The sequence below is a fragment of the Excalfactoria chinensis genome, chromosome 16 (assembly GCF_039878825.1).
Source record: "Excalfactoria chinensis isolate bCotChi1 chromosome 16, bCotChi1.hap2, whole genome shotgun sequence".
NCBI classification, from domain to species: domain Eukaryota; kingdom Metazoa; phylum Chordata; class Aves; order Galliformes; family Phasianidae; genus Excalfactoria; species Excalfactoria chinensis.
The window spans coordinates 6,761,228-6,785,252 of record NC_092840.1 but is presented as its reverse complement, the minus strand read 5'-3'; the positions used below and the strand labels follow the sequence as shown (position 1 = coordinate 6,785,252).

Below are 24,025 nucleotides of genomic sequence, written 5' to 3'. Positions count from 1 at the left end.
CGCTCCCCTTTGGCTTGTCTTTTGAGACAGTTTTTCCTGCAAATGCTCTTGATCGTTGGCTGTGAGTGCAGTTGCACTTCAGGTCCTATTTTCAGTTTTGTTTTCTTTTTTGCTCCAGTGCTGTTCTGAGAGGTGAAGACAGGCCTTAAAGCAGCATTAAATATTTTCATTAGATACCAGTTGTTAAGAGAATGTAAACACTTGTTCAGAAGGGATGGCTGAGAACAAAAAGACTCCCATCTTGCTTAACTCCTTGTGCTTCTTAAACTTACTCAGCTGAATAAGCTTGTTTGAGTGCTTTAACATCTGTGCCTGGTGAGCTGCTGTATGCAGTGTGCTTCTCAGCTGTGCCAGCTCCCTTTGAGCTTACACAGGGCCCAACTGGAGAACCTGGTTTGGCAGAGCAATGTGCGAATTATGCCCATCTTCCAGTACGGATGCTCATGAAGCATTATGCACGCACCATAGGCTTAAAACTTTCCAGCCAGTTATTTTGTTTCTGCAAGGCCAGTAAATTTATCCTCACAGCGTCACCATCGTGTGGGCACAAGCAATGAGTTTCAGTTTCCAGATTTTGAGCAACTTTCACTAGCTGGGCTGTATCTTGCATGCTGCGTGAGGTTGGTTTTTGTCCTTTGAACTCCATTTATGAAATGTGAATTATTTCAAGAGCAATGCTAGAACCTGGCAGATCTCAGCAGTCACCTGGCACTCAGGAGGTGAGGGAGCCCTGTGTATAGCAAATCACTTGAATTCTGCAGCGTGAGAAACTGGGATTATAAAAGCAAGGAAAGATTCTGGCCGTGGTGCTGAGGGTAGATGTGGTAACTTTCAGTGTGATGATGTTTTTTTGTTTTACTGTTCCTTAATCTCTAAGCTTGTAATTTTAAACTTGGATCACCTTTCTTGATTCAAAACAAGTTAGCGGGAAATAAGAGTTTAGATTTCAAGGATCAAGGTTTTATCCTGCATGTAAGATAATAACGATGGCTCATTCCAAAACAGTTTTTCCACCAGCAGAGGTTAAAATTGTGTGAAACCTGAATGATGCGTAGTTATCAGGCTCTACATTGAAGTGTTTTCTAGTAACATGCTCTTGGCGTGCACTGCCCAAGCTTCATGGCAAAATATCATCTTGTTAATTTTATGCAAGACACAATCATAGAAAAGCAGTCCTGTATATTCTCCCTTAGTTTGCCTCAAAAAGAACATGACTCAGATGGCTCACATGACTACAGATTGCTCCTGGAACTTGAGATTTCACTGCAAGAGAACGTGCAAAAGAACTGGGAGGTTCAAGGCACTCGCACTAGATTGCTCAGCAGGAGCATCCACCATCCTTAAACGCTCAGCTGTCGCTTTCAGCACAAAAGGGAAACTTTAATTTAGAGCAGCAGAGATGATTTCACCAGTTGATGAACGTGAGTTACCAAGCAAAGTATTTTGCCTCCCCCCTAGCACACACAAACATTTGCATGTCATATATATATACATATATAACTTATTTAATATGTGTGTTTATTGCAAAATGGACTTGACATTGCACAGAGTAGCTGACTGGAGTACTTGTAACTTTCCATGCATTAAATATTAAATATCGGCACAACCGATGCATATATCTCAGTGATGAATACCAATGCTACAGTATTGGGCTTTGCAAGGAGACCTCTAAAGGGGTCGGCTCTGCAAAGTTGGCCCAGGAGTCAAGAGGAAGTGAGTGGATGCTTTGGCTGTACTCTGTGGCAGCAGCTTGATGCTAACTCACACTACTGCCACCAAGTAAATTACTTTGGGAGTGTCAATAGAGAACTTAATTCCTGCCTATTCTAAGGTGCCTGGTAGACAGGCTGTTCCACCAAAACTTCTGAAAGATGTGAGGTTTTTTGCCTGGAAGAGACTGAACTGTAGCTACAATAAGCTACAATTTTGCAGAGGAGAAAAACAAAACCAACAAACAAAACGAAGTCACGCAGTAGCAGTCACTGTTCACTTCAGATTAAACAGTCAATCCAAGACCCGACTGTGGCTTGCTGGTAGAAGCAAAAGCCAGGTGAACGTGTAGCATCAGGTAGCCTTGATAAAGAGCCTTGATAAAGAGCCTTGAGAACTTTGTGAGAGCAATGTGGCAAAAGGTTTTAAATCTAAAGAAAAATAAGAAGTTAAAAAAACCCAAACACCTGAAAAGTATTAAAATTTTAAAATAGAAATCATTGCAGGAATACAAAATGTGTCCTGGGGGAAAAAAAGTGTTTCCGCACTTGCTAAAATCTGAGTAACTTGGTTCATAGCTGTCAATGATTTCTTGCAGTCCAGATCATAACACTGAGCACACTCTCTGTTTCTTTTGGCGCTTGGCTTTTTTCATGGCACTCAATGCAATAGTTGTTGCTTCTTTAAAAACGTTTTCTATGTTTTCACGGCATTTTGCTGAGCACTCCAGATAAATTTCTGCATTTATCTGCTGGCAAGCTGCTTCTCCCTGGAAAGAACAGGTAAGAAAAGACATAAACCTGATGTGTGGGGAGAAAAGGAAGGTGAGATGGAAGCAGAGAGGAATTACTTTGCACATCTTCATGAGGTCATCTTCCACAAGAAACTGCCTCCTGTGAGCACAGAGCTAGTGTAAGTGCATTGGTTATAAGCTGAAGTATTGTTGCTGGTTTTGGGTTTTTTTCCTAAGTTGATCTAATACTGTAGAAGTAGTATTTCTTTAATAGATTCTCAAGTGAAAATATCTACAAGAAGGATCTTTTTTCAGGTATAACATGCAATGTCATGATTAGTTTGCAAGCCTCGGCACTGCATGCCACATGTAACAGTACGGTCTGGACCAAAGTCTTGCTTTGTTTAGTTGGTGCACATGCAGGAATCCTGACTGCCAGTTCAATGCATCACAAAGGCTCAGCAGAAGTCATAGTACATGCAGATGAGTGCCTACAGACATCACCGAAATGCATGCAGTGGAAACAGTAGAATGTAAAACATTTGCATGCAATCACGATTGTGTGAAGTCACTACAGAGAAAACACAGCTACTTCTTACTTTGCTTGCGATCCTTTCATTGCAGTCAGCCCCAGTTTTGCATGCTTGTGAGCCTTCAAGTGTCAATTTCAGACCTGCAATCCACAACTCACAAATTCTGTATTTAGTCATTATGAGCTGGGAGTGGGGTCACTCGAGCACCCAGACTTCCATACATGGGGGTTTTCCTTCAGCATATTTGAGTGAAGTTTGTCTCTTTGCAGTTGTTTGCAAGCTGCAGTGCTGACAGATACTGTTCAGCTCCTCTGTGCCTGACATCAGAAGTACTGCATTGCATGACTAGAGATGCTCTCAGCTGTAAAAGACTGAGGTTGTGTATGTTTAAAGGGAGAAAAAGGGAATGGGAGGGCTCTACTAGGCGACAAAGGGAGGTCTGGGCTGGTGAGCTTCACCTCTTCTGTGAGCATTCATGTGATGAGCTGCTGGAGGGAGAATCTGTTCTGTGCATACTGTTCTGTGGCAGTAACAGTGCCAGATGTGATGCCTCAGCTGGCTCCACAGAGAAGGTTGTTGCTTGTCCTGAACCTCATGAGAGGGTGATAAAGGGAATTATTAATGCCAGTGAGGGACAATCTGTGGCTGTTCACAAAGAGAGAGGACAGGCATCCTGTGAGGAAGGAGGACAAACTTTAAGTTCTAGCATGATTTAATGGTGATGCTGTGGCAGGTTCTTTTCATGTTCTTCAGAGAAACAAGTGATTCATTCGAGGTCATAGTGAACTTAACCTTTTTTCCTGGACTTGTGTCTTGGTTAGACAGCTGCTGTTCATACTCTGAGATGAGAGGAGGAAGATGGCTTTGTATTTGATAATGAAAAAGTAGAAGACCAGAGCAGAAAGATCTCAAGTGACCTGGTACAAGCAGTTCAACCACTGCCTGTTTCCCCTGTACCTGGGACAGAAATGTCATCTCCTAACACCAGCTGTGTCTCAATACTTGGTAATACTTAAGCTGGAAATACTTGATAGTGTGTAGGCTTTTTTCTTAGATTAGATACTTCCAAGAAAAGTTTGGTTGAGAACTCTCACAGATGTTTTGGCTACTGTCCTTGGAAAGGCTTCTTTCTCTATAGTTTGCAAAATGCTTTTATTCCAGAATAATCAGTATTTTTAATCCTTTAATGTGTATCCTAGCATTTGTTCTTTCTCACAACCCCAGACAAAGTACCAGCGATGGGAGCAATGTATTATGATAAAAATCAGAAAGGAAGTCCAAGAAACCTGTTGAGGCCTACAAATTTATAACAGTAATAATGCAGTGAAGGGAAATCAAGGGGAGACGTATAGTAAGCCTAGACAGCATAGCAAATGGTGCCCTTTCAGACACTCTATGATCCTGAGATATGCAGAACACTTAAAATGTCTCAACTTTGGCAAAGAGAACAATGCTGTAAAAGCACTTATGCTCACCTGGTTGTAAGTAATGGGTTCCTGCTTAGAAGCCCTGAGCTTTCGCAACTGCTCTTTGTCTTTCCGAAGGTCTGTTTTGCAGCCGATCAGTACCAGTGGGACACCCTGGCAGAAGTGATTCACTTCAGGATACCACTGATGGTAGAAAAACAAAACTTGCATTGTTTTGCTGATTCTATGTACAGGAACGCTAACTTCTGCTTTGGAACACTACAAAATCCTACCACAGACAAGTGGTTGCTTATATCAGTTCTCTCCTAGTTAAATGTGCACGTGCTGGAAGTACACTTGAATCTGAAATGACTGTGTGACATCACTACAGATAAAGCAGTGATTCTGCAGTTGATCTGTGATCTTTTTAGTGTACTGCATCCTCAAGCCCAATTCCAAGCACTTAAGAGCTACAGAGAGGTGAGTTCTGGGTCTCAGGTCTGTGACCTTCAATTCAGCGCATGATGAATGATCTGCCCATCTGTACACTCTGGGTACAGGATTACTAAAAGCATCAGCTTTTTTAATCTGACATCCTGTCCTGCATCAACCGTATGCAATTCATTTAAAAGGCTGAAATAATTATGGAAGGCTCTTACCTTATCTGCTACATTATCATAACTGGTGGGGTTCATGACATCGTAACAAATCAACACTACGTTTGTGTTCTGGTAAGAGAGTGGTCGCAGCCGATCATAGTCCTCCTGCCCTGGAACACAGAGAATGTTTTAGAATACAATAAATTTCTATCCTTAACGAGCAGTATGATGGGAATGTGTAAAGGTAAATACTTGAGTTCAAGGGTACTGCAGTGGCACAGACTGAAAAAAATGTCCATGCTTGTAAAATTCCTTCCCTTAAATGCAGGCTATCCTTCTTCACTGACAAAATAGATCCTTTAGAATATAAAACATGATAATAAGGTTGCTTTGTCCAACTGCTGATTTTACAAGACATGCACCAACACAGAACAGGCTCAACTCTTTGAAGCAGGACTTTACCACCAATCTTTGGGATGCTGCTCAACTCTAGAAAATTTTTCATGCTTTTAATTAGTGCTATTACAGCACGGGGTCTGATTAGAAGTAGTTAACTTACTTCAGACCCATAGTCTTCCCCTTTGCTTGCAGTTATCTCACCAGATAAACCATGGCTCAGTTTGCCTGAGACGTGTAAATCTTAGCTTTGGACTGTTCTCTGCATTTGAGCAGCAAGCTCCATGGGTGAGGTGCTAAGCAAAGTAGTATTGATCCCTCAAGGTTTAATACAAAAATAACAGACAATCAACAAAATTATGCACGTTGTGTAGACATGCAGAACAAAGACTTTACTGCTTAGCCCTTCTTATTCTCCCAAATCCACTCTCTTGTTTGCAACCGATTTACTGTTCTGTTGTTGAGCTAATCCTCTAAATGCATTAAACATATCAGGCGCCAAACACTTTTTTCTCCTAACTTCCTCCAGTGTTACGTGCTGTGTATGATTTTCCCTGCTCACTTTCACGCCTCTCAGCCCTCTAGAAGGGTATCTTGAAAAATCCAGAGGCCCTCCAAGTTAGTGCTGGCAGTCTGTGAGACAAACAGGACAAGCCCCTTGGAACAAACCATGCTGGCCTGTTTGGAGTCAGCATGTACTGCTAAAAACACGTTCTTCTGGATAGGGTAACAGGATAGGTATCTTCAAAGATCAGATGTAAACATGCTGTATTTTTAAGTCAAAAACTACAGAAATAGACCGTACCATGAACACTACCTTCATCTTTAAAGCTAGCTGTGCAGTTCTGTAAGCAAACAGAGAAATTAAATGTCTCAGTATTGCTTTGTAAAATGCAGCTCTATACATATTTGAAATTTTAAACGCAGAGCATGAAATGAGGTAAAATGTGCCCCCAAAAGTGGGTTTGTTAGATGTATATTAGGGCCTGATACTTGCAGCTCTCCCTTGGAAGGAGGAAAGCTATTCTTTCAGAGCTCAAGTACAATTCTTCAGGTGCTGTGGATGTAGCAGAACTCAGCTCAGGCTGTGGCTGAGCACTGACATCTCTCTCACCAAAACCTCATTGAGAACATTTCCTTTCATAGCCTGTCCTTAAGTGCTGCTGATGAAATGCACAAAGGGCCTGTGAGACTTCTCCATAAAATTGCTCAGTTTGTGGTCAGAGCTTTTGGCACAGATTTAGGTCTTCTAGTAGGAATAGAAGGCTGAACCTAAGTACTTACTGAATGTACCGAATAGATGCCTATGTCTGAGCACATCTGTGACTTCACTGCCTTCTTCAATTCATTGTAGCATAAGAGACAGCTTTCAAAAACAAAAGAAGCATTAAAGCCTGACCAGCTGAATTCACCTGAAATTTGCTACTTCTTTATGATCGAATTCTGGCATACTGCTGTCAGGCCCTGGGTGGCAAGTGGAACCTCAAGCGTCACCGGAGGGAGAGAAGGGGAAGTGATGAAACCACAGGTCTTGGTCTCCTATGTATGCTCATGTCTGCCTGCTCCTCCTCCTCCTCCACTAAATAACACCAAAGAAGAGCCCAGACAGCCTGCTCACTGCTCAGTCTGCACAGGAGCTCAGCAGCCACACGCACCACTGGGAGAGATGAACTGTTCTATCTCAGAGATAACTCACATTGGAAATCCTCAGCCCAGTGTGCCTGTTTTGATCCACTTTCTTCTCCAGCAAACATTGCAGAGAAATTAACAATAGAGAATAACTTCTTTTTAGGCCCAATTAATTAGTGGCATTTTCTCTCTCACGCACACTCAACATAAATGGTATTTCTGTCAGCACTCCTGATGGCAGCATGAGGATGAGGTGGACATGAGGTGGACATGAGGTGGAAATGAGGTGGACATGAAGTGGGCATGAGGGCGCGCTGAAACACTGGGTGCTGAAGGTCCTGTCCTGCAGTGCTCTGCACAAGGCTTGTGGCAACAGACCCAGCAGGATTGACTGGCGTTGAGCAGATGTATTTTGTAACACATAAAATACTGTATCGTGATGTAGTAATGAAAAAAAGCTCCAGGCCTGCCATCCTCTCAGGGCTGTGGAAAGCCAGAGACAACAATCCAAAGGCCTTTATGAGCTGGGAAAATGTGTCCACAAAAATAAAGTACAGAATAGGGCTTTGCCAAAGATGACACAATAAGTGCTGCTCAAGTTACAGCAGCACAGTCCACTGCCACCAACAGCCAGTATGTAAGGAAGAGCATCACATCCTGTCACCCAGACCAGCCAACCACTTCCTATACATGTCAGTGCAACACTTTATGCTTATTATTTCAATTCAACATGTAACCACAGGGAGGGGAGCCCTCACAGATACACACCAAATTCTCCGTGTCCTTTTGCAGGCTCCACGAGAACACAGTTATCAGCTTGCAGCTGTGTTACTTCACTTTGAAGTTCAGAAAAATTTGGGAAATTGAATTTTTTCTTGGCAAGAATAAAAGCAGCAGAATAGGATTTAAGTTGGATGGGGGAAAACATTTCAATTTCAGGCACTCCCTCCCTTTCAAAGTTATGCAAAATTACTTTTGCATGTACCAGCTCCTGAAGGCCTGATGCAGTAGAGCATCTATCATTAGAGACCTGAAAAAACCTGCTGGAGGCTTCAAGCATGCTTCCTGCAACTCAGAGCGAGCTCCCACAGCTCACAGGAGGCACCGCTTCCTCCCCAGTTAGCACAGCTTACTGCTTTGTTCTGAGAAGTCCTGCACTGAACAGCATCAGAAATGGAAACCTGCATCTGAATTGCAGCTAAGGCATCAATTATGCTTTTCCCTTAGAATATAAACAATTCCAAGCTAATTTTATTCCTTTTTTTTTTTTTTTTTTTTTCTGAACATGGCCAGCAATGGCAATTTTTAATTAAATATGCAGCAGCAAAGCCTGTTTGCAGACAAGTGGTATTACAAAGCTTTTATGCATTGCATATATATACCACCAACTTCCTGCAACAGCAAGAGGTGTCTCTGATGAGGAAGGCAGAGCAGCAGAACAGGAGAGTCTTTCAAAAAATTACTATTCAAGCATATTGTAGACTAACTCATTAATGTTGGCTTGCTACCAAAATTCTCGCCAAGAAAAAAATACCTTCTGTACCTTAGAATGTTTGATTCTCAGGCAGTCTGTGCATGTCCTCCTCCTTTGGAAAGTAGGGCAAGCTCAAAACCTCCAACTGAGCAGGGCTGAACAATACAAAGAGTCCTTCTCACTTTACACAGCTCATAGGGCTGAACCTGTCCTTCACCTTCCCATGCTGCTAAGTGCACGCGGCTCTATTTAGTGCTGCTCTTAGCTGGATCCTAAAAATACCAAAGTCCTTTCTGCAGTAGGTGTATGAATAAGATCCAGTGACACTTTTCAGAACAGATTTGCTTTCTCCTTCCATCCACTTCCGCATGACATTAAGCTGAAACCCTTTGCTTCCAAAATAGTTTAATATCCTTCCAATCCCGTTTAAATGATCCTACAATAATACGAATGATTTGGGGATCTTTCAGAATAAAATGCAAAATGCAGGAGCTCCCACATCTGCTGCTTCCCCTTGAACTCCGGGAAAGACACAGCTCTTTATTATATTCCAACCCTAGGAACTTGACATCAGTTTTGTTTCATTAAAAACAGGATGGAATTTAAGTAGGGGCTCAAGAGAGTTCTTCCTACAGCACCACTTCCACCTTCACAGAGAGGATGAGAAGCTATTTGAATCACAGAGCATGACACATCTGTGAACTATAACTATGCCAGGGGCCTGGCAGCCATCACGCTTTCCTGTGAGGTGCAGTATGTTGGGTTTCAAGGTCTCCAGACAAGGGGATGGAAAGCGATTGTTCACTCATGGTAAAGGGCCCTGCCAACTGGCCAGCAGTGCCATCTGCACCTCCTGATGTCTCATGAGACTGCACTCTATTCTTATTTGTGATGGCGTTAATTTGGAACAACTCTGCAGAATACAGCATGATTTATTTACATGGAGCTGAAACGCAGTGTATGCCAACTTTAGGGTCTGTTTGGAATGCAGCCGGACAGCAAAGCCTGGGAAGTCTGAATGAATCACAGAACATCCCCAGTTGGAAGGAACCCTCATAAGGATCATCGAATCCAACTCCTGGCTCCACCCACAAATTGGACCGCGTGAAAATGATCACAAATTAAGTCCCGAGCTCCTGTTATCAACCCAAACAATCAGCTCTCCCCAGTAACCTTTAACGCAAAGGCCTTTTTCATTTTGAACCTTTTTCTCTCCCTTTCAAAGCTCTTTTCTCCCTTCCTATTGGCTCACACGTGGCAGGAGATTAAAATATTTTCTTGGTTGACTGTGGGAGCTGGGTTTAATACCTTCAGATATGTTTGCAATGTGATGCAATGTCCTAACAAACGGGGTCATTGCGGCACTGAACAAACCTGGGCTGGAACCGCCATGACAGAAGTGCCCAAAGAAACGCCTCTCACAGCTCAACCTGTCAGAACGGGGGGAAAGGCCCTACCTGCAGTGTCGTACAAGTTCAGGGTGACCTCCTTTTTGCCAATGGTGATGCTGGTGGCGTATTTCTCAAACACAGACGGTGCATATTGCTGCGAACAGGGAAAAGAATTCAAGTTATGGGCAAGGGACACTCGTGCAAGGCCATGGCTGTGTTGTGGTGTTGGGGAACAGCTCAGAACGGCCCCAGTTTACAGCCCGGGCCCCCAGGCCGCCCTCGTGCCCTACAGGCGCTTCCCCTCACCCAGACCCGCGGGCTTTCAGGGCCGCCCCGCTCTGACTGAAGCCCCTCAGCGCTGAGCTGCTGCTCGGCTCCCTCAGGCGGAGCCCCCGCGCCCTCCTCGCGGCTCACCTCAGGGAAGGCGCCCTTGGCGTACACCATCAGCAGCGACGTCTTCCCGCAGCCGCCGTCCCCCACGATCACCATCTTCACCTCCTTTTTCCCCGACGGCGCGGTCGCGCTGCCGCCCTTTCCTCCCGCCGTGCCGTCGGGCACAGCTCCGTTGGCCGCCTCCATGGAGCCGAGCGCGGCTCAGCGCCGCCGGGACAGCGCTCCGCAGCGGAGCCCCGGGGCGGGCCGGCACCGCCCGCGCTCTGCCAGGGATTGGCCGCGCCCCGGGGCGCCTCAGGTGGCTCCGGGCGCCGCTTGGGGCCGCGCTGACACCGCCGTGCCCCGGGGAAGGCGCTCCGAGGAGGCGTGAGGCGGCCCGGCGCTGAACGCGGCACCCAAAGCCTCCGCACGCCGTCCGGGACTGCGCGTCCGTCCTCCAGGTGAGGCGCTGAGGCCGCCGTGTGGCCTCCATTGTAAGACGCCCCTTGGAGCCTCCGTCGAACCCGCTTCGGGTCTTCGTGCCCCTCTCCCACCTGTGGCGGCCCCCTCCCCTCAGACCTCCTTTATTTCCTCAGGGATCTCACACGTCGTGCCCTTTTATTTTGCGCTGAGGGGATCCAAGCGCTGACGGATGAGGGAAGCATGATGCTGAAGGTCAGGAGAGCCCTGAGGTACCTCCACAACACATCTGCATGGGGCACAGGGAGGGGCGGTGGCAAACTGCGTGTCTTCTGCTGTACCCGGTGCTTTGTGTTCAGGGTGAGCTGTCATAAAAGTCAAACAGAATGATACGCTTTAGTTACAGAGATGTCAAATCCTGAAGACACCTACTTGATAGGACAAGAGGTAATGGCCTTTAGTTGTGCCAGGGGATGCTCAGGTCGAATATTAGGATCAGCTTCTCAAAAAGAGCGGTCAGGCTGGAAAAGACCTCTGAGGTCATCCAGTCCAACCTCAACCCAGCACCCTGTGCCCGATGCCACATCTTCATGGTTCTTGAACACCTCCAGGGACAGTGACTCCATCACCTCCCTAAGCAGCCCATTCCAGGGCTCTTCCTGAGAAGAAATATTTCCTAATACTGAACCTGAACCACCCCTGGCACAGCTTAAGGCCATTAACTCTTGCCCTGAGTGCTTCTGTTCAGAACATAGCACCCTGCAAAGAGTTCACGCAGCCACAGGCAGTGCAGGTCTGCTCTGTCCCTCTTCAGGCCCATTCTCTTCCCCTTGTCAATCAGAGTTGGAACTAGGTGATCTCTGAGGTCCCTTCCTACCCAAGCCATTCTGCAGTTCTGCACAGTTGTGTCACTAGATGGCCTTCCAGACTGAATACAGTGCAACTGCGCTCCTCGTGTCTGGGAATAACTTCCTTGAAGGAAGGCCCTGCGTTTTGTGCAGGGCAAACAGAAAGAAAAAAGTATTTCAGCGATAGAGGGAGGACGGGCATGCAAATGCCCTACAAAGTGTCATATAATTCAAATTAAGAAGGAAAGAAAAAGGTAGCCAATCTCACATCTGTTTAAAGCTAGCCATTTTACTGAGGAAATACTTGACATGAGTATGCAGGATACACAAAAAGATCCTGTATGAACCGTCTTCTTTAATATCTGATCTGCAAGTTAGCAAAAGCTGTCAGCTCCTCAAGGATGCAGGGGCTGAGGACATTCTGGTATTGCATAGCAATCAATGGTCTAAAAGCGATTTGTTTTACACTGAAGCAATTCTTCTGAACTTGGCTCAAGTGTACTAGGGTATGATCAACAAATAGACTTGCTAGTCTTCCTGTCATTACACAGCATTTCAGTGTCTCTGATGCTTATTTTTTAATTAACGGGTTTGCAGTTCTTCAGACATAAAAAGTACCATGCAGAAGCGGCGTATTTTGCTGACTGAAAAGTAAAATCTAATATGGAATTCTGCCACTGATTTAAATGGACAAAAATTCAACCCTCTATTAGTGAAATTCCAATCTAATTACTATTAATTGCAAGTGTACTTCTCCGGTTTTGGCCTATACATCAATTTTGGCACAAGTTCTGTGTCATCAAAAGCTTACACATCTGCAGTCCTAAGAGTCTGTGTACAGTGAGTGCACCAAAATCAGAGATGCAATGGGGTATGGTGGATATCTGTGTTCCATTATTGTTATGTGTTTGGTGCTTCACAGTTGTTGAGAAAAATAATAGGAAGGAGAGAAAGGTAAGCACACTGCCTAGGAAAACTGCTGGAAATAAGTGGCTTTTGGAAGATGGTTTAACAGTTTAGATGGTATTTATGGGTGATGTGGGTTAGTTTTCAGGAAAAAGACTCTCCATTTGGTTTAATATCGAAGCTATAACCATTTAGATACTGCGTGATGAAATTGCTCAGAATAGCACTCAAGGAAAAGTGTTCCAACCAGCTGGACAGTTTGGTTGTTTTTGTGTAGGAACATCAGGTGTGCCATTAGCCTGACCTCCTAAGGAAGCAATACCAATGTGCTCATGTTATGTCTCTCTGTCCTTCATAATGCGCTTAAAAAAGATAACAGAGATACAATAATACTAAAGGCCTTCGAGTTTTGTGACTACAGAGAATCAAATAGGGGAGGAGAAGCATAATGGTAAGAAAAGTTGTTATTAATAGTAAGTATGTTAATGGCTGCGACAAAATATTCTGGATAATTACATTTTTTCATTTAAAGGAACTCCAAATGCTGTTGAGGTTACGAGTTTCCAGTCGCTCAAGCTGTGTCACAGTGCATGCTATTAGGCTGATATGTATGCCTTGCAGTGATATTTTTAATGGAAAATATGACTACTTTAGCTAGCCAGCAAAGTGTCAGACTGATGGTACTTCCTTGTAGCCACAACTGCAGAGAGCAGCAGCAGCAAATGCCATCTGCTGTATCCTCATGCTATCAGTTTATATGGTATTAGAAATGAGACAGGAATGGGTACCCGCTCTTTATTGAGCGTCTTTAAAATGAAATCTTTGAAATACACTTAAGAATTTTCTTCTTGATAATACAGACCCTGCCTTTATAGAGGCTTAAAATTTATAATAAGAAGTGCTCAACTTATGTCAAAGAAATACTCATAAACTTAATTAAGAATGTGTATAATGAGGTAAAGCCTTAAATGCTAGTCTTCAAAGATTAACAGTGATAGTACTTTGTGTTATCATTGATGAATTCCCACTGAGCTATAGCGTGTACATATAGAGTAAGACATAAAGTCCTGAAGTGTTTATAGTCTCCACAGGAAAGACAGACCCTAAAGAACGGGATTTAACATGCAAGTAGAGTGAATTTCCAGTAAATTTCCAATGTTATGTGAGTGCCACAGTTGTTTGTAATGCACAAAACGTAAAGAATAATCTCAGTCCCAAAGAATTTACGGTGTGAGCTGTCAGGGCAGACAGAGAAGGGTGAACTATAATGTAGGAGAGGTGAACTGTGTGCCCTGCCCACACAAAGAAGTTATTGGTGACAGTGTGAGAGGAAAACGCTATGGCAAAGCAAAGTACATACTCAAGGCAAATCCATTTATTTACAGAAAAGCTGTATTAAATTGCTTATTCAGTTGTGTTTTTGCTCACAGTCCTGAGCTTCTTTCAGCTCTCGCTCAACACAGGAAACCTCTAAATCAAAGCTCCCACCCTCCTGGACTTTCAGCTGCATCTCAGTAGCCATTTCTGTGGTGCTACTTGCTGTTCCTTGTGCACATGCAGAGCTCTACCATCTGGTCCTTGTGGCCTGATATTTTACACGCACACACTCCCGCCCACAAAATCCAGAAAAATCCCCTGGGCCACATGATTCACAGTCTATTCAGACCTTGCCATGTGCCTGGTTTTTGTGTAGGAGCCACTACTGATGCAAATCCCTTATTTCAGGAGGGATCTCAATTGCCTTTTTCACTGAAGGCAAGGTGGTTGTGACACCTGCCAATTTCTGAGGGGTTTAACCCAACCTAAAACATTATTATATTCTTGTTTGGCTCAGTGGGAACTGTATATTTTTTTCCAGTAAAATCACATTAACTTTCTAGACTATTAAGTAATGTGGAAAAATTATATTTCTATAAGAAAATTTCCTTTCTGCCTTTTCATGCCTGAGGACTAGAATTCCTGTTTCACTTGGCTCAAGTAGCATGCAGTAAATCACTGCAATAATCTTTCAATAAACTCTACATAAAACCTGTCCAAATGCTACCAGAGAGTTCAGAGGGCTGTGAAAGAAAACAGGGCAACTCTCTGCAATGGGAGGTGTTGGCCAAGTTACACACACAACTCAGCAGAAGCAGGCAGAGAATATTCAGGTACTGTGATACAGTTTGGACTGTTTTTTGTCCATAAACCACAGCTTGACTGCTACCTAGAGAGCAGCTATTTATAGGGAGTGCATACTGTTTCATGGGTATTTCTCTGGTATGCTTTAAATCAGGGATGCCAACCATGCGGGCCAAATTTGGCTTACCTGATACATGCATGGCCAGTGTGCTGTATTTTGAATTTTACCTTTCATTAAAACTTGAGCTCTTGGCTTTGCAGCAGTGGAAAAATAACCTAAGAATTTGAAAAGTATATAAATCAACATAGCAATGTCTCAGCCTGACACCGGAGGTGCGTAGGAGAAGGGTTAAGTCTTCTGGACTTCACTGAAGCATGAATTCTCAAGCCAAATTCAGTTGAAAACAGAAACAGGTAAAGCAAAGTTAAGATCATTCTATGTGCTGGAACATCAAGCACAATGACTAATTTCTGAAGAGCATGAAATGAGCAAGTGTCTGCCAACACCTCCCTGCCTCTGGCCCCGCAGATCTGTGTCTCCTAGATGTGCTGCATGGCTTCCTGGAGGGACGGTGAGGAATTCATCAATGCTTGCTGGCAGAGCTAGGTGATGCTGGATCTCATCCTCTACCTCTATGCTGGAAAGCAAATCTGGAAGGATCCAACACGCTTTGTCTTAGGCGAGATCTGTGGTTGTGTGTGGTTGGTTTCACCATGGGAACTGTCAGAAGTGGGTTCAGGAGAGATGCGCAGGCTTGTTGGTGGCCATGTGAGTGCTGAGAGCTCTGCTACGGAACTGCATGAAATTCATCTGCTTCAGATGCTTTTCTATGTTGAAGTCTGCAGCAGAGAGTAGTCTGTCAGGAGGGAAAGGGGCTGTAAATGGCTTTCCTTGCTGGGTTATGCATTGGTAGATTCCATCATACCTGAAATAGATTTAGCTATGCTTCTTTGAGAGGATTTTGAGAACCACATGTTTAGATGATGCTGGGTCTGGTTTGCTAAACATGCCTTCCACTGTGTGAGGTAGGATGAAAGCTGAACGACACAAGTTTTTAGAGCAGTTAAGCAATGATTCATTAGCGATCCACTAACCATCATTCTCCTGGGCACCTGGCCTTGGAAGCTCTCCTAGCTTTTGGACAGAAATGTGAGTAAAGAGGGGGAGAAGACAAGGATAGTACGTGAGCTGTGAGAGAGAGGGCTGTGTATGAAATAAAAGCAGGTGTTTGCTGAGCAGTGTATGGCACCGACATCCATGTGCCCAGTGTGTATTCTCAGATGTGGCTGGTACAAACTTCCTAGGGAGGACAGCAACCATCGACTGAAGAGAAGATGAAATCCTCTGCTCATCTTCTAATGGGACACACCATAACTTCTGCCCCCTTTTTGCTGAGTGCTACATACACAGGGAGAGCCGAGCAGCTTTGCTGGTATCTGGATGGAAGCTCATGTATGGAGAAGCAGAGAGGTCTGTGGCACGTGTGAGCATCCCTGGGCAAAGGTACAGAGCAGTCTGAGCCAAGCTGAGAGCAGACCTCACAGAGAACCAGCAAGGCTCAGAACAGGCTAGTGAGTAACTCAGGGGGCTGAGAAATGAACTCAGTTCTAATTATGTCATCCTGCTGCCCCTGATAGCATTTCCTGTGCATTTCTCTCTTCCCACACATGCTTCGTCCTTCCTGTCTTGTATTGTCACAGCAGGCACACTGTGAAGCTCCCAGTTCCTTACTGGGATTAACATAGCAGCTCTGGTTTCTTAAGGCAGGCAGATTCTAATTAAATTTAGGGCTCTTGTCATGCTCAAAATGCCCCTTTATGACACTACTTGGAAAGTGTCAGAGCCCCCAGACCTTTAATGATCATCAGTATCACAATAGTGTAGGCTGTGACTGCTCAAAGACTCCAGACAAATGGATGCAAAACCAGCATCACTCCAAGTCAGAGATCTAAGTTGAAATCTTCCAAGTATGAAACATATCCAGAGGTGCGTCTGTCAAGTTTTTTATTAGCTTGTTATAGACATGCACACAAATAGCGAACCCTTCCCACTGTAGGATTGTGTGGGGACCTCGGTTTCCCTTTAGGACTCGATTTTGGACATGGGGAAAAGCATGCTCAGCCCTAGGCCTCCAGGCATGCCAGGCCTGGACAGGTAAGGCAACAACTGTAGGGGCTTTGGTTCCTCTCCCCCACATTCCCATAGAAATGTGCCCCTTGAGCCTGGAGGATCCAAGGGCAGAAATGCCAAAGTCCTTTCCACCCTCCCAACTCTGCTAGCACCCGGCAGCCAATTGCATGTTAAGTGCTGAACCATCAAGTGTTTTTTCATGTGGGCAGCTGAACAGTGGTGGGACTGCAATGTCTTTTGGTCACAGTAACCCCGAAGATGTTTGTGACAGTTTTTTTACACCTCTTACGCAATACAGAAGGAGTCTGTGATAATTTCATGCCACAGGAACCACTCGTTAGATGCTGAGAGCAGCATCTTCCCAAGCGGCTGGCTGGTCTGCAGGGAAAAGGCAAGCCAGAGTGCCAGGGATGGAGCAAGCACTGCTCTGCATCGGCTGCTCCTGGAGGGGGAAAATGGCAGCAGTGGTGTTGTGGATGGTGTGGAAACCAACTTGCTCAGGATCTGCAATGGCCTGCTTTCCTGAAGGTTAGAACAAATGTACGGAAAGGGTATTTGGACTTAAGGCTTGCCTTGAAAAAAAAAAACAAACAGAGAAAAGCTAAAGCAAGTATGAAACTAAATTAGAAACAAGGGGCAGATAAGAGCAGAGCCTGCAGGAATCAGTTCTAAACAAAAGGCAGGGGCTGGGCCATCCAGTGAGAAAGCCACAAATGGCAGGGGTCAAAATGTAGAATCTACAGTCCACTGAGAAACATGAAAGATGCTGTTGTGTTCCACACCTCCTTTTCCCGGGTGTAGCTGTCTCTGCACAGTGAAGGGCAGTAATGAATCAAGCTCCTTTCCTCTCCTCCTGTGTTTTCTATTCAATTATTCACAGGCTGTGCCAGTTCTGCTTTATTTCTCCCCTCCATATGCTGCACTCTCCTCCTGGGGTTTTTTATTCTGAGCTGTGCTTTTGGCCTCTCTCCCATTTCTTTCTCCTCAGCATGCGCCCCCTGCTCTGCTATGATCTGCTGCCTTTGTAACCTCTGCTGTGCACATATGCTGGCCCTCCCTCCTTCCCTTGGCTCCTGGTCCGTCGAGTGTCCCTTTGCTTCACACCAGTGTTTTTGCCAGGGGGTCAGCAGCCAGCCAGCAAAGAAACAATTCTGCAATGGCCACTGCTGGTGCTTTCGCGCAACCAGCTCCTCTCTGCCGATCAAGGGGAACCCGTGCTGCTCCCCTCGCACAGCTGATTGGTAGCAAAGGCAAGGACGGCTCTGCAGCTGCTTAGCAACTGGGAGCTGCTGCTGTGCAGCCCTGCAGAAAGGCAAGAGACAGCGCAGCATTCGCTAATTCTGCACGTTCTGGCCCACTCGGCTGAAAACCACGGCTTAGTGGAGCAGCTGGGGCACTCCCAGCTGTCCTGACAAAAATAAATCAAGACAAGGATCCTTGACTGCAGATACGGCAGCAACAGCAGCAATGTCAAGGGCAAAACTGCCTTTCTTTTGTGCCATAGGTTGTTTGCATCGTGCCTGCTAGAGGAAAATGCTCCAATTTGTAAGCTAAATTCATTCCATTTGATCTTTGTCATCACTTTTCTGGCTGTAACATTTTATGTTCCGTCACTTATAATGAGAACGTTCCCTCTGCATGCTGCGTTTGTTCAAAAGGCTCACAGGTCTCCAGCTACCGCCGCTTCGAAGCTGTTTAATGATAGGTGTCCAGGCACACAGGTACTTTAATGCACAAATATCCTTTCAGATTACTTAACTCTATATTCATGTCCTTTTGATTCAAGCCTGGTGAGTGTCAGATATGTCCAGCAATCCGACAGCTTTAGAATGTTGATTAGAATTGCCAGCCATCTTGATTTAATGATTTATTAAGCCTGAAAGTCCTGTAAACAATAACGGGTTGTACGTGCCGATGGGATCACAGCATTTCAATAGCAGCTCCATTTCAATGGCAAGCAGCAACACAAAACATTCTGCAATTCAGATTTTGAAACAGCTTTTTTTATTCTTTAAAAGCTCAAGAATGATTAGATCTCTGAAAGCACGAGCCACCTATTTTACAGAGGTGGCTTTGTCATAATACTACCAGAAAGAAAATGAACAGATGTAGTTTAAAAGGAAAAGAAAAAAGCCAGCCCTGGCAAATGCCCAACGTGTCCATCAAAACTTGTATGGATCTTAAACAAAAGAAATGTTTGTTCCCCTGTTGCATACGATGGTATCTCTCTTTGTACTCAGGCACAACCACTCAGCAGAACGTGGTTCCCCATCATTATGCAGCACACACAGCCCATGTGCATACAGCACATGCATCTGCAGAGCATGCTGGAACACAGCTAAAATCTGTCAGGAGCTGCATACTTTGGAAGAGAAATTCCTTGCCTGTATGATGTGCCATACTTAGGAAAAGGTTAAAAATAGGAAAACAAAACACCAACAAAACCCCAAACAAACCAACCCCAAAAACCCTGAACAGGCAAATGCCCAATGTCTACTCCAGCTCCATAGTCCTTTGATATTTTTAGCCTGGTTTCCTAGAAGTTCTCTGTCATTTTTTCCCCTCCCTCCTCCAACCTCAGTAGAAATTGTCAGTGGGGAAGAAATCCCAAACGTGTTTAGGACTGGAAGGAACAGCTGAGCAGAGCATGCAGCAGAGGCAGCACTGTGCCCTGGCAGATAGGCAGGTAGTCTCAGCTCCCACTAGGGGCAATGCTGCCTCCTTGCCCAGCCAAACAGGGAAGGAACTGGAAGGAGTCTGCAGGGATTTGTCTGCAAATGCACAGGAGAAGCAGCTTTGTGAGTTCAGCTGCTGAGAGAGAAACAGAAGTTAGGTGATAAATGCAAGTATCACTAGTAGGGAACATCTAGAGAGAGCTGTACTTCAACCCTTGGGAAGCATTTAGACAATATAAGATCAAGACGGCATAATCACATGGAATAAAATCCATCCAATAGGAATATCTCAAAGTGCAGCTGTCACTGCTGCGTCTTAGAGCTGTTATCTTTCTTTTATGGGTGCTGTAACTACCTGGTCTGGGCCCCACGCTATTTAATGGCTCTGTCTGACACGGAGCAGGCACACGTTTCAGTGTGCCCCGTGGCTCCCCGCCAGCTCCTGCACCGGGCTATCCTCCCATGGATGGGTGTGGTGGGAGATGGCGTAGATCAGATCTCCTGACTCAGTGTTGACAAAGCTGAGGCACGCACACACCTGGAACTGGGACACTCCTACAGCAGAGACAGAAATGGTGTTTGTCAATGAACTGTAAGAAAACATTAAATATTTACCAGTCAGGCCTGTGGGTGACATGGAAGAGCAACAGCAGGATGTAAATAAAGTAAATAAAGGCCACTGCAAGCAGCGGTGCTGCCTAAGGACTGCCCTTAAAAGCCAAGTGTCAGGCTGTTCAGAGACAGATGCAGTCCCACGGGAGGAGCGAGCTGGATGGCATTTAGGAGCAGAGCAGGAAAACCGGCTGAGCACCGGGAGTAATCCCTGGGTGCGTAACAGAAACCTCAGCACACTGCTGGCACGGGTGGGATCGCTGCTGAATGCTCCGCCCTGCTCTGGATGCCCTGATCCAAACGGTGAAAAACTGGAGACAGAGAAGCAAAGTTTATAGGGTCGGTGAGTCTGGACCCGAGGGGAGCTCTGCAAATCTGCAATGGGAGCATGAAATCTGCGGATATCAGCCTGTATACAGCTCCATGGGATGAGAACCTGGAACGCAGCATTCACTCGAGCAGACCGAGGTACAGCAGCGTCAGTAACTGAAAGCAGAAGGCAGACAAAGCTCAGTTTAAAAGGTATCTTAATTCCATCTGGCAGGTAGATTTCCATGGAAACAGTCTGCCAATTCTTACTTTGCTCTCAGAGGCCATTTTAAAAATCACAGCCATGATCTTTTCTGTAAGATACAGGTACGCTACTGTTAAATTCTCTCTAATGAGAAACAAGCAGCACATGCCCGAATATCTTATGACCTGCATCATGCAGGAAGTCAAACCAGACAAACCTGGGTCCCTTTTGTCCTTTATAATCTGCTAATCCAGTCTGCTTGCACAAGCAGCAGATTGTGACATGCAGACCTTCAACAGAAAGGATTCTGTGTACAAACCAGTCTGAAACAAAATGTTGTAAACAGTCCCAGTCATTGTTTGGCAGAGCGGCTGCATATTTGTTATTTCACTTTGCCTCTCTATCTAATTTGCTTTAGTCACAGCACTTTGCCAAAGAAATTAAACAACTTCTTATTGATAATAGGCACTAAAATAATTACCGTCGGAGTTTTTGACTCAGCAACACAGTGGAGGGACGCTGCGGGTAAGAACAACCCCCACCGCTTTAAGAATGTGCATGGAGTGACCACGGGCCATTTGGAGGAAAAAAATCGTTGTTTCCTTTCCCCTGAAAGATTTCATTCTTTCTCTGAAGAGGCTCGGGCAGCAAACCAGGGTCAGCCTAACCAGAGGCTGGAAGTCTGCTCTGACCTCTGTGGGCTTTAAGCACGCTGTACCAGAACGCTTCTCTTTTCAAATAGGAGGTTTGACCATTAAACCACCCACTCCAGGGAGCACAACTGGTCTCAACCGCCTCGGTTGCTTTTCAACAACACATTACAGTCATTTAGAAACCCTACAAACGTACAGAAAATTTCAGTTCAGACTTACAAAAGCCATTTCCAGAAGCGCTGAGGACCCACACAGAGCTCTGGCTCTGCTTTACCCTGTGGGGTTTGGCTGGTGTGGGCCTTGGTGCGTGCTGGGGAGCAGCCGGGGGTTCCAGCACCGTCCAAGCGGTGATGGATTGCTCACAGCAGCGGTCACGGTCCTGCAGAGACGCGCAGAGAGGTGCGAGTGCAGACAAAGCTGCCTGAGCTCCCACAGTATTATGGGCTGGCTGAATTTCGAAGCCTGTGCTGCATTAGGCAGAGCTAGTTTGCTTCATGGTTAAACAGACCAACACTGAGGTTTAAAATGCAGACATTAAGATCCATAGATCTATTTAAACGTCAGCTTAAAATCCAGGGAAGCTCATGGCCGGTGCTATTTCAGTCAGCCAATTCTTTAATGGCTTTGCATGCTGATTTAACTCACGATGATGCAAGCGGCTGAAATATTGCAGCACAGCTCTAAAGAACCCTGCAAACCCCAGGACAGCTCAGCACCACTCCGGCCATCGTGTCCCACTCCAGGAGGCATCCCACGTTCCCAGGAGCAGCAGAGGAGCACTGTATCGCTGTTTGCTTTAACCAACGCCGCCGTCTCTTCCATGTGAGGGTAGAAGGGGCTCCAGCAGCGCTCCCATCATGGCTGCTGGCAGGGCAGGGTGCAGGGATGGAGCCCAGCCTTGCAGTTTTTCTTTTTTTTTTTTTTTCCCTTTGGAAATGTGTTCTGTGTTGTGTGGACAACAGCTTCGAGACCAAAGACGGGATGGGGATGAAAGGAAGAAGGAAGAAGTAAAAAATAAAAGATTAAGAAACGAGCGTAACCTGACATTGTTGCCACAGTACCTCCTTCGCAGGGCAGCTCGGTGCGGGTGTACCGACCCGGCAGCGCGACTGGACCCGGGCAGCACTTACCTCATCCCTCCCACCGCTGGGCTGCATGGCCTGGCCCAGGCACCCCTCTAGGTGGGCTTTGTGTGCCTTCCGCCCGCCGAAGCAGGGCTTTGCTATCTGATTTGAGGGAGCAGCTCAGCAGGACCCGGGGCTGAGGGCCGGGGAGGCCGCGGGGCTCCTCCCCGCCATCCGCGGCCACGGGCGGGCGGAGGCAGCCGCCGCTCTGCAGCACCGGCGGTGGGGGGAGAAGGAGGAAAACAACGCAGAGCCATGTGACGGCAGCGGGGAGCGCTCCCCCGGCACGTTGGCTCCAACTGCTCATTAGCTTGTCTTCTTCCCCCCCCCCATTTTACAGTTGGGGGGGTGGTGTTTGTTCCTCTTTTTTTTATCCCCCTCAGCATTTAGGCTGCTTTCAGCCTTTGGTATTTATAAAACCGGCTGGGGGAAGGGAGAAAGGCTGAGGGGCGGGCTGCGTTATTTATAGGTGCCCAGCCCGCAGGATGCGCGCTGCCTTTGTCCTCCCCCATCCCCCCCGCCTGGAGCGCCGCCAGCCCCACGCCGCCCGCTGCCGCAGGGCGCTCCCCGCCGCCGCCATCTTGTGCGCCGCTCCCTGCTCTCTTTCTCCTTCCACAACCCCTCACAAAGCGATGGGGAAAGGAGAAGGGAAAATAAAAAGAGAAAAAGAAAGGAAAAAAGGAAAAAAAAAAAGAAAAGCGGGGGGGCTGGGGGGAAACAAAAAAGGCCGTTTCCTTGCAGTGATCGGGACGCGGAGCGTCGGGAGGCGGTGAGGGAGCCAGCGCTGAGGAGAACGCGGCGCTGAAGAAGAAGCCATGATGGCGGCCGCCCTCACACAACACCGAGCGCGACCCGGAGCGCCCTGCCAGCCACCAGCCGCCCTTCCCGGCGCTGTTTCTCCACAGGCTTTCACACAATAAAAGCACCAGACTTCGGCGGGGAGGCCGTTTTGCGGGCTAGGTGGCCGCACTAAAGCACAAGCGCTGTGAATTACCAGCTGCGTCACGGCTCTCTCCAACTGTAGCGCTCAGGCGGCAAAGGGTCCCTCACTTGGAAGGCAGCTCCCTCACTTCGGATTTACTTCCAGACCTCATTTTTTCCCCCCCTCTCCACCTCACTGCTTCGGTATGAAGGATTTTACAGTGCTTTTCAGTGAGACATCCGCCATTACGACTCATCGCCCCCCCCTTCCCTCTTGTTTGCTTTTTTTTTCTTCCTCCATCTGCTGTAATTAGATGGATAAACATGTAAGGGAACCTCTACCACCGCCTTTTCGCCTCTTTTAAAACCAACTACAGTCCTCACAGTCTGCAGGCAGACATTTCCCCCCCCCCTTTTGTGCCTCTTGCCATGGATTCACGGAACAACAAAAAAACACCCCAAAAAACCAAACAACCACACACACACACACACACAAAAGGAACAGTTCTGCAGACAACCACGCAGAAAGAAATCCCTCCTTGAAAAAAGGACGTTCCTGAGGTCTTGTAGATGTGTCTGAGGAGAAGGAGACCGCCAGCACGACCCTTAGGATCCCTCGCCCAGGACAGTAACACGGGCCTGGTCCGTATGTTCCTCTGAGGGCAGAAGGGTGTACTCACCACGCACCATAGTTGAATGCAGCTCTGAAGGTGATGTTATGCTTTTTTTTGGTGTTTTGTTTGTTTTTTGTTTTAAATGGTTGTTGTTTTGGCTTTTGTTTTTAAATACGGATATAGAGAACTGATCTGGTATCACCACTTCTCCCGTACAGTTTGCAAGGCAAAAGCAGATCATGG

At 46.2% G+C, this 24,025-nt stretch overlaps 1 protein-coding gene across 6 annotated transcripts; it reads right to left on the bottom strand.

Annotated features, from left to right (window-relative positions):
• Positions 1–60: 60 nt before the first annotated feature.
• RHOF (ras homolog family member F, filopodia associated) lies at positions 61–23,435 on the bottom strand. 6 transcript variants are annotated; one of them, XM_072351539.1, is made up of 6 exons: positions 22,254–23,435; positions 10,286–11,028; positions 9,938–10,025; positions 5,042–5,151; positions 4,452–4,586; positions 61–2,479 (listed from the first exon to the last, which is right to left on the bottom strand). In XM_072351539.1, the coding sequence occupies exons 2-6, from the start codon at positions 10,448–10,450 to the stop codon at positions 2,315–2,317; spliced, it is 663 nt and encodes a 220-aa protein (XP_072207640.1). In that variant the 5' UTR covers positions 10,451–11,028; positions 22,254–23,435; the 3' UTR covers positions 61–2,314. The 6 variants fall into 6 exon arrangements, 1 of the variants encoding a protein (XP_072207640.1); XR_011905457.1 differs by lacking the exons at positions 61–2,479; positions 4,452–4,586; positions 5,042–5,151; positions 9,938–10,025; positions 10,286–11,028 and adding exons at positions 17,910–19,480; positions 19,700–22,085 and having other exon boundaries at positions 22,254–23,372; XR_011905458.1 differs by lacking the exons at positions 61–2,479; positions 4,452–4,586; positions 5,042–5,151; positions 9,938–10,025; positions 10,286–11,028 and adding exons at positions 17,911–19,477; positions 19,700–22,085 and having other exon boundaries at positions 22,254–23,372.
• Between the last annotated feature and the right edge of the window lie 590 nt (positions 23,436–24,025).

What these genes read in the sequence shown, in the direction of transcription:
- RHOF (XM_072351539.1), bottom strand. Translation starts at nt 10,450, where the DNA reads ATGGAGGCGGCCAACGGAGCTGTGCCCGACGGCACGGCGGGAGGAAAG. An exon ending in GAACTTGTACGACACTGCAG is followed by an intron (nt 5,152 to 9,937) that starts GTAGGGCCTTTC and finishes TCTGTGTTCCAG; the next exon opens with GGCAGGAGGACTATGATCGG. An exon ending in ATGATAATGTAGCAGATAAG is followed by an intron (nt 4,587 to 5,041) that starts GTAAGAGCCTTC and finishes TTCTACCATCAG; the next exon opens with TGGTATCCTGAAGTGAATCA.